Here is a 13,540-nt window from a genome sequence, read left to right as displayed (position 1 = left end):
GGCTTCCAGGTGGCCCCAGTTGGGACAAGTGTATTTCTCACCCGTGAAATCTCAGGCTTCCCTCTGCTCCTCGGAAAGGTGCTATGAAGGGCAAGTGAGGTGACATATGGTCGATAGGGAGCACGAGGGATTCCGGATTTGCCCCGGGTGCTTACATGCCATTGCTTGGACAGGCGATGTTTTGGGCCCAGGCATGTTCTCCACAGAGCTGATATTTACCATACTGGGCTTTCAAAGGTGGGGCTCCCATGGACTGTATTTCCCTCTTCCATCGAACAACATCTAACCAGCTGTCAAGGCTTCTTGCTGTCTTTTCAGAACGTATGTGTTAGACAGGGTTCTGGCACAATAAACTATCTCAACGTAGCTCCCATTTCTCCCAGCCCTACTCCCCTGGATCTAGCACTCAAGTGACCACCATCTCTTTCCATCAGGACGACCCTCTACAGCAGAGCAGTTGATCAGTGGGTTTTTGTTTTTTTTTTAAATTTTCCAACAAAGATATGCAGGTCAGAGGGGGTTTCAAAAGGTTTGTGGGAAAATCCTATGGTCCTTTCATTCAATTTCTCCACAAGCTTTTTGAAGTTCCCTTGTATTTCCTGGCAAAGGAGCCCTGGAGGTGCAGCGGTTACTCGATCGGCAGGGTTGGCAGTTCGAAGCCACCAGCAGCTCCCAGTCCCGTAAACTGCTAGTCTCGGAGCTCCCCAGGGGGTTGCCATGCGTCAGCAGTGACTGGATGGCAGGGAGCTTGAGTTTGAGGGTTTTTGTTTTTTAATATTTCCTAGAACCAAAGAGGAACCTTAAAAATTCCAAGTACTAGTCATCAGGCTCAGAGTTGGTGATCTGCATTCCTAGCTTTCTTTGCTTGAGGTAAACGGCTTCTGCTCATCAGCTAAACAGCGACGGTGACACACAGGAGCCACACAGCCTTTGAGTGGCTTTCCAATGATTTCCCAGCGAGGGGAGGAGCGGTAGTGATCTCTGAATGGTTCGCTGTGGAGCAAGACCCGAACCTCAGAACCTGTCTGAACATTCCCTAAATACTTGTATTCGAAAACCTTTCAATGCTAAAGAGGGGGGACAATAGGAGTTAGCATAGAATCAGAATGAACACTTGGCCCTGCCTTAGACTTACCTGCCTCCATTTTGCATATAAATCCATTCTTTTCTTGACAGGGGGACAACTGCCACAGGCCTTCTGGGATCTTCAGGGCAACACACAGATGGGGTTTGAAGAGGTCCGTCTCTGGCTCCCAATCTCCCCAGTTGGACTGGTCTGTGGGAGTCCCATCAAACCACTTCGTGGTTTCATCTGTGGGAGAAGTGTGCACTTAGTATGCTAAGAGTGCTGAACCGTACAAGGAGCGTTTCAGGGGATGCTCTCCATATTGAACCGTGCGTACGTATCAATAAAAGGAGTGTGGTGGTGCTGGGGGCTAGGCAGTGGGTTACAGAAGGATGCCAGTTCAAACCCATCAGCCGCTCCGAGGGAGGGAGATGAGGCTGTCTGCTCCCAGCAAGAGTTAATCTTGGAAACTCTATCGAGCAGATATTTTCAAATTTACTTGGTTTACCACCACCCTTTCAGAAAAAGAGATCACACGGGCAGCCTTGTCTATGACAGCCTGCCATCCGGACGGAGGCCTTACAGTGCAGGCGCTGGAAGACTGTGAAAGTCCCACGGACTGCCCACGGGACAAACACATCTGTCTTGGAAGCAGTCTGGCCAGAGTGCTCCTCAGCGGACAGTTATGATGAGACTCCATCTCACATACTTTGGACATATTATCGGGTGAGATCAGTCCCTGGAAAAGGAATGCTGGGTAAAGTGGAGGGGCACCCCCAGAGAAAGGACAAACCTGGATGAGATGGATTGGCAGTACAGAGTGGTTACAAAGGAGGGAAAGTAAAATGGAAACTGACTGAAAGTCTTTACTTTTTAAAATCCTTTTATTGGGATCTCTTACAGCGATCCCAACATTCTATGAGTTGGAACAGACGCGGTCATACTTAACAACAATATCTACTTTTCGTCCCCACTTCTCAACTGGGGAACAGCCATTCCTCCCATCTTGGGACTTCACTTACCGAGCTCTCCACGCCGATTAAAATAATTTTCTTTGCACGTTCTTTTCAATAACCACCAATTAAACAAAATAAAAAACACCATGTTCTCAATTTGTTACCAATTCTGGTGTATAGGACCAGTAAATAATATGTCTAATACTGCAATCTATCCCCAAAACATTTATTTTAGCCCTGTTGTGCTTTTATACCATTTAGGAACCTGGTGTATTTTCAAGTAAATATGTTTTTGTTTTGCTTTGTCTTTCATGCGATCACAAGATTTCTGAATACAAGTCCCCACGTCATGCATCATTGCCACAATAAGAAACGGAGAGGAAGTATAAAAAAAACCTAATGTTGCTATTTTGTCTGTTTTTATTTGGGGGATATGGTGAGGGCCAGAGGGCACAGACAAGGGTTAGCATAAGACAGACAGAGAGAGAGAGAGAGAGAGAGAGAGAGAGAGAGAGAGAGAGAAGAGACATGGTCTTCAAAACCTTCCAGACTCGACTCTTCAGACCTAAACATTGGTCTGAGTAGTTACAAAGGAGGTAAAGGAAAATTGAAACTAACTTAAGTGATTCTTTTTTATTATCCTTTTATTGGGGGCTCTTACAGATATCCTAACGTTCTATCGTTCAGTCACATCGAGCAGTACTGTACACTTAATAGCACAATCCGTTTCAAAACATTCTCCTTCTTGCCCTCCTTGACATCTGCTCCCTTTACTTTATCCCTTCTTTCCAGACCCAGACCCCTCTTATATATGTACATATGTACGTACACACACACACACACACACACACATATTTGCTGTATCTTACACTATCTAATCCATTCACTTACAAGTCTGTTGTTTGCTGCCCTTGAGTCGGGGGAAGCACTCATCAGTGCTATCAGCTGCCCCTTCCTCCCCTTTCTTTTGTGACACACAAACTTGTTTTAGGCAAAAAGGAAGGAAGGCAGGAAGGGAGAAAAGAGTTGGTGATGCTACCCCTGCTCTCCCACAGCAAATATTGATGTAGGCAGAGCTTCAGACGCAGCAGCAGCAGCAACCTTAACAGCTGTGCATCACTTCTGCCCCGTCCTCCTGTCTACCCACGCCACTTACTGTGAGCATCGAACTGAGCATTCAGCCAGACCATCTGGACAGAAGAGCCCAAAGCAAAGAGCTCTTCTAGGAGAAATGCGTTTTCAGCCTCCTCTTTGATGGTTAAAAGATTAGCCCCTGTAGGAGAGACACATAGCAAATGAACGAGGAATCGTGGTTATGCCTAAGCACAACTTGAAAAATGCCCCCTCATTCCATAATCTAGAAAGTCCAGCCTTTGAAACTGGAAACTTCCAACAGTCATTTTTCCTTTAAAAAAGTTCAGAAAAGCCACATTTATTGAAAGACACAAGTTTGCACTTAAGAAGTTAAAAAAATAGACGATGAATTTTAAGGGAATATTAAACATTCATGATGCAAATGTCTTTACGAGGAACACAGTCTTGGGGAAATGCAGGTTTCTGAGATATTGTCTTTGGTTTTCAAATGCTATTTCGAACCACAAGTCTCATACATTCGTTGGCCCCAAACAAGCAAATGCAATAGGATTTATTTTTGCAATTCTTTTTGTTGTTCCTAGAGGCACTAAAAAAAAAAAAAATCAGACAAATGAAGAAAAACCGACTTCTTTGCTGAAATGTCAAGAAAGAGGACATGGAGAGAATTTTACCATCACAAAAGAATTACCTTCCTTTCTGCAAAATTCATGAGCCGCCTCAAAACTCATACTGTTTAGAACGGTGGAAAAACTGTAGCAATTGCTTTTAAATTTTGTCCAGGGAATAGATGTTTCTGAGCACACCGCTGGGTGTTCCAATGGCCTCGTCTCTAAGAACAAAAAGCAGGGTGATTGCAGGGTGGTGGCGGAGTTCATATGTTGAGACAGACATTGCATGATCTCATATGAAAGACCAAGATAAATATATATAATGAGATTTTCACGGTAATACTCAGAAAGATTGCGTTTAATGCAAATGATTACAAAACCAAGACTGGTTGATAGCATGTCTGGCAGGAATAATCTGTACCGATACATAACGGGGCACCTTCATGCATACTCTCCTAGGCTTAGTGTGGATGCTGCTCGGGTGACCCCGGCTGTCTTTTATGCTTCCAATTACTGTCCTAGAAGTTGGAAGGACTGGGGTGATGTGATTCACAGAAACAGCGGCGGCTGAATGATGCTGACAAAAGAGACTTCCAGTTGAACCAGAGGCGTTTCATGCAGTGCTGAGAATCAGGGAGTTTAGAGATCCTTACCTGGAAACCAACCTAGGAGAGGTCAAGACTGCCTGAGGTCCAAGTACCATAGCATTACACCAGGGAAACTTTTGTGGGGGGAGTGTTCTATTCCAGAAAGCCCTCTAAGTCATACTCAGCCATGTCAAGATCCTGGCTCTGCTGTTTGCTAACAATCTGGCTGCGGGCGTATCACGTAACTCTTAATGCTCTGGTCTCTCTGCAAGCAGCTGACTGCTAACCGAAAGGCTGGTGGTTCAAACCTGCTGACTGTGCTTCTGGTGGCCTACTTTTGTAAAAGATGCCAGCCTAGGGTCATTGGGAGTGAGAATCAACTTGACTGCCCACAACATCAACCCAGCAAGGGAGCTTACAGCCATATTTTTCTTACAAGTTGTTAAATAGTTTAAACGAGTTGGCGCCTGACACTCATGAAGTGCTAATTAACTACATTATTGTTAAAAAGAGAAGGCCCACTTCCCAGTGTTTCTGAAGTGGAATCATGCTTTTCCAAGATAGATGGCGACCATTTAGAGTTTTAACATTGGTTGCTTTGATCAAAAGTAGCCTATGTATGCCATTGGGTTTATAAAATCCAGAATATAAATATATGCCTCAAAATGACTAAAGGAGAGACTTCAAAAGAAGATCAACTTATACGAAGGACCCTTCAGGTCTGTTGACTTGCTTTTGACCCCCAGTGACCCTGGAGGAGAACTGCCCCTGCGGGTTTCCCAGACTGAGCGCAGTCTCCCCTTTCTCCTGCAGAGCGAGCGCCGGTCTGAGCCTGGCCATGAGGACTTGCTACTTGCAGGTGAACAAAATGTCGTCGTCTCACAGTGTTCCCTGAATCTGAGGTCATCGCAGTATTAATCACGGGAGCGGCCAGCCGGAGCCGTGGGATCAACGGGTGTGTCGGCGCATGAGGAAAGGGGTCACCGCCGATGGATTGCTGTCAGAGCCTCGGGAAGCTAGGTAATGGTTTGAAGTTAAGTTTCATGTTTAAAACGAAGGGGATGACCAGGCGGACTTTAACTGTAAATAAGCTATGCCCACTGAAGGGCCATCACCTGGTAAACATCCGAACACAATCAGCTGTCGGCATCATGATTGTGATGGCTCTTGAGCCCAATTCATCTTTACATATAATTCTAAACTTGGTCTTTAAGCCCTCCCAATACATGTTCCCAGCCCAGCCTTCTGGGCTCACCCTCCCTGCCCGCCCTTCCCAGTAATGCGTGATGCAGCCGAGTTCCAGCGCTGGCTTTCGTGCCCCGGCCCAGCTTCCTTTTCCCGTCATGTCTTTGCCCACATGCTCTGCTCAGGGTGCCCCTGACTGCCCAGGACTGCTTGCTGGCATCCCATGCATTTTTCAAGGCCCCTTCTCCACCACCAGGTGCTTCAGAAAGACTCTATGCTCTCCAAATAGACAGGCTGGGTCCCCCCCCTCTGACTTCCATAGCTCTGGCTACCTCTCATGACAGTGAGTAGCTCTCCCTGGCACACTCCTTCTTTTACTTCTTTAACATCGCTGACAGGGCCAGAGGCAGCCCTTACGACACATCTTCCTGTATCTGTTCAGGGCTGTGCTTGCACGTAGCTAGTGGGCAGACAGGATTTCTCAGTTGAATAGATCTGAACCCACCCGTGGGCACGTGGCAAATGGCCCCTTGCAGAAGTGACCCGCAGGCGGTGCTGCTCCAGCGTCCACTGGTGTCGGCAAAAACACAGTCGCCAAGGAAGGCCGACTCCTCATCTTTCCAGTGCGTGAAAGAGGACTTGGCGCCGTCAGACCAGTCAAAGTGGAGACCGTCCTGTGGAGGGGAAACGGAGCTGTCACTTGGATGTCAACTCCGTGGGTGACATCACCCAAGGCTCTCTGCGTTTCCCAGACTACGGACACAGATTGTGTTTCCACGCCCCTTCCCAGGGTAGCTGTGGAAAGAGCCTAACAAAAAGAACGACCCCCCACAAATCAGGGTTCCAAGTTCGGTGGAAGCTTTGGTCTTCCGCTGCCAAAGTTCCCCAGTCAGCAAGATGAAGGAAGTGCAAACAACACCTTGCTCTTTCCACCAAACTCCATTTCAGATCGCGCTGAGATTTAAAGGGAAAGCATAAAAGCAGTAAAGACAACCTGACTACATTTTTTAATACGCTCTCTTGGTATCAGGAAAATCTTTCCAGCTCTGATATAAAAGGCCATAAAGCAAAACTGGCTACCTAAAGTTAAAATATTCTGTGGTACAAGAATACAATAAATCAAGAAAATCTAACCTGGGAAACTAGCTCTTATTTTTAGTAATTTACTTAGAGAGTTACTTAAAGAACTCTCACAGATCAATAGAAAACACACACACACACACACACAGAGATAATTGACAAAAAATGCAAGATCACAGTAAAACAAAAGGAAAAAAAAAGACAAAGTTCAAGAGCATGTACAGGTAGTCCAATCACCCTGTAATGAAAGAATCAGGCTAAAACAACCCTGAGACAGTGATATTTTGCCTATTCCACTGGCAGGGATTAAAATTTTGATAAGACAGGCAAAGATGCAGGGACACTACATCGTTATTGGCATATAAACTGGTGCACATTTTTGGCGGGCAATTTGGCACTGCTCGTTAACATTTAAAGCATGTGCAGCAATTTCACTTCTAGGACTTTATCCTAATTGCACAAAGATACTTGTTGTTCATTGTTATTCGTAATTGTGAAAACTGAGGAGAATCAAATTACCTTTTGTAGGGGAATGGTTGCACAAACTGTGGTGTATCTTTATAGACCCCTGCTACCAGGAATGAGTTAAGAGTTTTATGTGCTGATATGGAAAGCTGTAATTGGTATTTTAAACGAATTAAAAAAAAGTTTCAAGACACTTTGGAAATGTAGAGTGATCCCATTTGTGTTTAAAAATGATATAGCAATGATGAAAAAGACAACTTTCCTCTAGTTCCTAAATGCTTCCTCCCCGCTCCCACTATCATGACACGAATTCGACCTTGCAAGTCTGGCTAGACCAGAGGATGTACACTGGTGTAGGTGGGAACTGAAAATCCAGGGAATCCAGGGCAGATGATCCCTTCAGGACCAGTGGTGTGAGTGAAACAGGGAGGGTAGAGGGAGAGTGGGTAGGAAAGAGGGAACAGATTACAAGGAACTATATGTGACCGCCTCCCTGGGGGACGGACAACCAAAAAGTGGGTGAAGGGAGACGTCAGACAGGGCAAGATATGACAAAATAACAATTTATAAATTATCAAGGGCTCATGAGGGAGGGGAAAAATGAGGACCTAATGCCGGGGGCTTAAGTGGAGAGGAAATGTTTTGAGAATGATGAGGGCAATGAATGTACAAATGTGCTTTACACAATTGATGTATGTATGGATTGTGATAAGAGTTGTATGAGCCCCTAATAAAATGATTTAAAAAAAATGATGTATTTGGACACAGCTTACATGTAGACATGGGGAAAACTTTCTAGATGACACTCAAGAAGGTATTTACAGTCGTTGACTTTGTGAAATAAAACTAGGTATCAGTTTAGAATTTATTTTGTTTCATTGAAAAAGAAATCTGACTTTTCCAAGCACATCCCTGGGGGGGGGTGTGAGCGATCCCAAACAACCTACCGTATATACTCGTGTATAAACCGAGTTTTTCAGCACATTTTTAATGCAGTTTTTGTGGTAAAATTAGGTGCCTCGTCGGATATTCGGGTCGGCTTATACTTGTGTATATACGGTATGTTAATTTCAAGGAGCATGGAGTCAATTAGTAACCAACTTCCTTGGTAGGAAGTGTGATTCATTTTTCTTTGTGGATGCTCTAAATATGACAAGTGACCCAAGTAGAGATGCTTCAGGTTAAGATGTGCTCCCATTAGTCAGTGTCCTCTGAGAAATTCAAAACTTCCCCGAGAACCCTTGAAGGATATTAATAGTTAGAAGTTAGTCAAGTTGGTGTTTACCCTAAAAAAAAAAAAAGAGTATCCCTTTATTTTGTAGTCATAGGCTGCTCATCAGGTTGACCAATAGTTACTCGATAAACCAATGATTAACACCACATTTACTGTTATTCCCGGGAGCATCTTTCACTGTGCTAAACACAGTGCTGGGATCATTTAGGGGGGAAATGTGAAACTGAGTTTTGCGAGGACTTCCGAGGGACTTTGGCTACCTACATCTGCGGTGTACAGTCCGATCCAGTGGGCACGTCCCAGCCGGTTGAGGATAACTGTGAGGAAGGACTGATGATACTGGTCAGTAATGCTGACCAGTTCTGCTCCGTGCAGCAGGCAGGTTTTCATCGCTGTGTGCCAGGTCATATTTGCATGAATTATTTTGTAAGTGCGGTTTCCATAGTCTAACGTACTGGGAATGGGGTACATATCAGACCTATTTACACTGTGCCCAGAAGGATCTAGAACAGAGTAAAACAAGAACAAAAACCAATTGTAGCATCTGGACGAGAAAGGGGGAGGCCAACCTTACCACCTCTGTCCACTCTGATCCATGCTGACACACCTGGGGCCCTTATAGTGGGACCATCGGTTCAACCGCGCCTGGTAGTTAATGGCAGGGAATTTCTCTGCCCAGAATTTCCCATTTCAAAATGTGGACATGACCTGAAATTGCACGTAGTGTTCAGGCATTAGAACACTTAGGGAATGGAATGGTGGCGTTCTTCCAAACGACACTTGTATATCCATGCACTTCTGGAAGCTTTCTGTTTTTGAGGATTCCTATCCAAGAGACCACTTTTTGGTGGAGCTGTCAGAGAGCCCTCAGGCAGGTTTTGCTCCACCAACCTGTGGGAGCAGAACGTAGAGCGTGCTCATAAAATAGTCTCAAGGTTTATGTAGGAGCATTGCAGCCATTATTTTGCACGTGGAAGTCCTCAGATACGGGACTTCAGTAAACTTCTGAGCCAGCATGACCGTCACTGCCAGATTTAAAGTTTTGCCTACGTCAATTCTTCCCTAGGGCTGTGGGTTGATGTTGAATGTCTTAAAGATCTCACATGCATAAAACACTAAGACATTCAACTCATATTCCAAATGAGCACATGCGTGAGGGGAACTTCTAAGACTTCATGGGAAAATCCCAGGATCCTTTCATTCCATTTCCCCACAAACTTGGGGAAGCCTCCCTCATATGTTAGGCTGATCAAAGTTGCACAAAGTTCCAGCCATAAGCTATGACCCTGCAGGTAACATGATTTCGGTAGCCTAGCACCCAAGAAGAGCAAAACAGATACTACCTATTGTTGTTACTGTTTTTATTTTCCTCTGCCAAGGTTACACTCTTTGTCATAGTAGCCCTGGTAGTCTTGTGGAGATGGCATTGAACTGCTAACCACAGCACTCTAAAAACCGGACTCACTGCCCTTGAGTCAGTTCAGACTCATATCCATCCTATGAGTAGAACTCCCTTGGGAATTCCCGAGGCTGTAACTCTCTAAGGGAGCAAAACGCCTCCCATAACCCGCTGACCTTGGGCTTAGCAGTCTAACAGGTAACCACTATACCACCGGCGCTCTAGGAGGTGGGCTCAAACTCACAAACTGCTGCTCCACTCTACAGTCTTGGAAACTCTCGGGTCGCTCTGAGTGGGAATGAGTATAGGGGTTACAGCAGTATCACGCTGGTGGCATGTCATACCAGATGTCCTTGTAGGTTAGGCCATCAGATCTGGAAACATGGCTGCATGCCATGTTTAGCTACGGAAACCATTGCTAAGGTTGCAAGACGGAAGTGGCATGAATTAGTTGATTTCTCTGACTCTCTTCAATATTTTTTCAATTGCTGGATCAGACACCTAATCTCAGGCAAATTAAATGTAACACAGCCATTAGAATGACTAATACAAATGTCAACCTTGCTCATCATCCCAGTGGCCCAAGTCCTAGTGTAGGGCACGATCACAGGATAGTGAGGGATTAAATGACTGAATTTCTGTAAAGCTAAATAAATGAATGAATGAATGCTTGGCACTCTTAGATCTGAAACTGTTTGCTATAGAGCCGTGTAAAACAGATATGGAAGAGACTAATGAACCATGGAGATGAAAAGTAGGGAAAAAAAATTTCTTACCCTGAATTTTTTCACAAACAAACCCATAACATTCTTTTCCACAGTCTTCAAAATACCATTTTCCAGTGAAATTAAAATTAGGATTACTTGACAGCAAGGCACAGAGAGGAACGTTGTTTGGAACTCCGGTGGTGTTATGATGTGGAGTCTTGAAAAGAATATATAACTGTTACCCCCAAAATAGGTCTTTGACATTTTTATTCAGAACGTAATTTTCTGATTAAAGGCCAATTACTATTCATTTATTTAGCATTAAATAAGCCTGTTCACAATTCATTTCATAACTTACAAAGCAAGTAATTATTGTGATGCGTAAAGTAATTACATTTCTGGAACATGGGAGAATTATATTAAATAATAATATTAAAATGAATACATACATTAACAGCAGATGTACACATTTATGAAAACATTAGTAAACACGTTTTGAATAGAATCTCATGCCAAAACCATCTTGTAGAAAGTAAACCTTGAGACTTACATTTGTTACCACAAATGGAGACCAGTTGGAGTACACTACAGGCTTTCCACTTTGCCATTTTTCATAATCATCATTCTGCAGCCCTATCCACATATTGGTGGTCGCGCCAAAAAGATTCATAGTAATGAAAGCTAAAAAAGAGGAACACATTACCATATTTAATACCATATACCATTTGGGTAATCACGGAACTCTGTTTATAACTGTGATTATATTTAAGTGACAGGCAAACATTAATTACAAATCAATTGTAGCAATCTGTTATTTTGTTCTGTTAGGGTAACACAGTCTCTTCCACTTCTACTTCACTTAAATTGACAGGAGATAGCTCGCTAAGCCTGGGGTTTCATTATATCATTAACAAGACAGTTTCCAGGGTTCATTCATCGCTTTTCTACACGACATGACTGACATACTGTACACCCACTTTTCACTTACTGAGCGTCTCACTATTGAGCATCTCACGATCCAACATTTCACTGATGACAATAGGAATACTCTTTGATGACGTGGTGCATTGACAATGTGCACCTGGGGGTAACAGACCCCACGGTTCTGGGTGTGAGGCATGCTGGCTGTGACGGCTACCGTTACGTGTCAACGTGGCTGGGCCACGATTCTCAGGGTAATGATGTATTCATCTTCCAGTTTTGTCCTTTGACATGAAAATCTTCCATTTTTGTATAATGCCAGCTTTCATATAATGACCTGGTCACTGTATGTGACTAACTGTTTCGATAAGTGAGGAGTGGGTGTCTGGAAGCTGGTTATATATACATTAAAGTGCACTGGTAAATTTTTAAAAATGCAAATATTTACACTATACAATTAGAAATGACTATCTTAGATTATTTGAGTCATCTAAACATACAGCTAATAGCCATCTCTATTTGCTCCATTATTCTTGGTGAGACAAAGGACTCCGGAAGCCGGCAGCTTATTAGCAATGCAGCATTGCAGGATCCTAACTTTTATAGATGTCATTAAAAAGCAAGCAAACAAATAACTTTGTGTGCAAATGTAAAAATTCTATGCCTCAGCGATAAAACACTTTGAGTGTTGCTTTGGAAATGTTAAGAACTTTTTGGAATGTGTGTATATCTATATCTATACTGCTTGAATAGAAAAGGTTATTTTGGCATCTTGGCCTGGTTGAACAATGAGTACTCTACCTTGCTCCACCTCGCTTTCGATGGAGACCAGTGTGCCCCCCTCTTCAACACAGAACTTTTGAGCCGTTGTCCAGTTCGTCTGATGGCTTGGGTCTTTGGGGGTTTTCAACAAAAGGCACTATCAAAAAATATCAAAAGCAAGTCTTCAGTTTTGTATTTTTCTAAAGAGAAAATTTCCCAAACATACTCTGAGGATGACCCTTGAAAATTCTACGAAATTTTCTTGAGCAGAAATAACAACCAACCCTTTTGAGAATGATGAGGGCAATGAATGTACAAATGCGCTTTACACAATTGATGTGTGTATGGATTGGGATAAGAGTTGTATGAGCCCCTAATAAAATGATTAAAAAAAACAAAAACAACCAACCCTCCCCACCCCGTGCCCTTCACCTGTACCAAAACACAGAACAACCACGTCCCAGGTGAGCCAGTGATGGCGTGCGTTTGCCTGCGGCAGGAAGAGACACAAGATGTGTGTGTGGACAGGATTTTAGAATAACGGATTCTGCTTCACTAAGTCCAGAATTCCCACCCCAAATGAAGCCATTCTGATTGAACTGGCCGAGATCATCTTAAAAAAAAAATGTTCTGGGGGTGAAAATGAACAGTTTGGTTCCATTGTATTTACAAATACATGGCCTCACTTTGAAGGAGAGATGGATGCTGAAGAATGAAACTACATCCAGGTATTTACATTCATCCAGTACTTGGAATTGAACAGTCAGTAAACCAATCAGCAAGAGCCGGGAAAAGAAAGGATAAGGCAGGTGGGAGGAAAATCGGGCCAGGGCAAGACCAGGGAGCCCGGAAGAAGAAACAAAGGAAGGGAGGGATCCGCCAACAACCTCGAGGAAGAAAGACCAGACCAGGCCTGGAGACAGGGCAGTGGGCGGTTAGCTGCCTGGCACTCCTGAGAGAGCCCTGCCTGTGGCATGGCAAGGGTTTCTTTGCTCAGACTGAGAAATGGAATGGTGCCCCCACCTGGTCACGGTCAGTGAGGAGCCCCTGGGGTGCAAACAGCACACTCAGGGCTAGCTGAAAGACCGGAGGCTTGGCTCCACCTAGAGATGTCTCAGCAGAAAGGCCTGGTGATTTACTTCCAGAAAATTAGCAACAGAAAATCCTATGGCACACAGGTTTCCTGGGACACATATGGGGGGGGGTGTGTGTGTGTCCAATGGCAACTAGTTTAAAGGATCAGTGACCTTTAAAGGATCAGTGAACTCATTGGCAGGATCAAGGAGAGCCCGAGATGAGACGAACAGGCTGGATCAGGCAAGGCTCCAGGGAGTTAGTAGAGTAAAGTACAATTTTGTGAAATGTGAGGATTGTTTCTCCTTCAGTGAAATTTGACAATATCTAGAGACATTCTACTGGTTCAAACTTGGGGAGTGGGCAGCTGTTGGCACCCAGTAGGTGGATGCGAGGGGTGT

At 44.1% G+C, this 13,540-nt stretch overlaps 1 protein-coding gene across 1 annotated transcript in view; it reads right to left on the bottom strand.

Annotated features, from left to right (window-relative positions):
• The window catches only part of PLA2R1 (phospholipase A2 receptor 1), a 102,612-nt gene that overhangs the window by 3,318 nt on the left and 85,754 nt on the right, over positions 1-13,540 (bottom strand). Inside the window, exons 19-26 of the mRNA XM_045298107.1 lie at positions 12,105-12,222; positions 10,933-11,063; positions 10,452-10,599; positions 8,541-8,779; positions 6,003-6,171; positions 3,806-3,946; positions 3,179-3,295; positions 1,136-1,312 (exon numbers count right to left, since the gene is read on the bottom strand). Of these exons, the coding sequence (XP_045154042.1) occupies positions 1,136-1,312; positions 3,179-3,295; positions 3,806-3,946; positions 6,003-6,171; positions 8,541-8,779; positions 10,452-10,599; positions 10,933-11,063; positions 12,105-12,222 (1,240 nt within the window). The remainder of the gene's footprint in view (positions 1-1,135; positions 1,313-3,178; positions 3,296-3,805; positions 3,947-6,002; positions 6,172-8,540; positions 8,780-10,451; positions 10,600-10,932; positions 11,064-12,104; positions 12,223-13,540) is intronic.

Source organism: Echinops telfairi, unplaced genomic scaffold (genome assembly GCF_000313985.2).
Source record: "Echinops telfairi isolate 266 unplaced genomic scaffold, ASM31398v2 ScPeMD7_4;HRSCAF=17, whole genome shotgun sequence".
Taxonomy (NCBI): Eukaryota; Metazoa; Chordata; class Mammalia; order Afrosoricida; family Tenrecidae; genus Echinops; species Echinops telfairi.
This window is presented reverse-complemented; position numbering and strand designations above follow the sequence as displayed.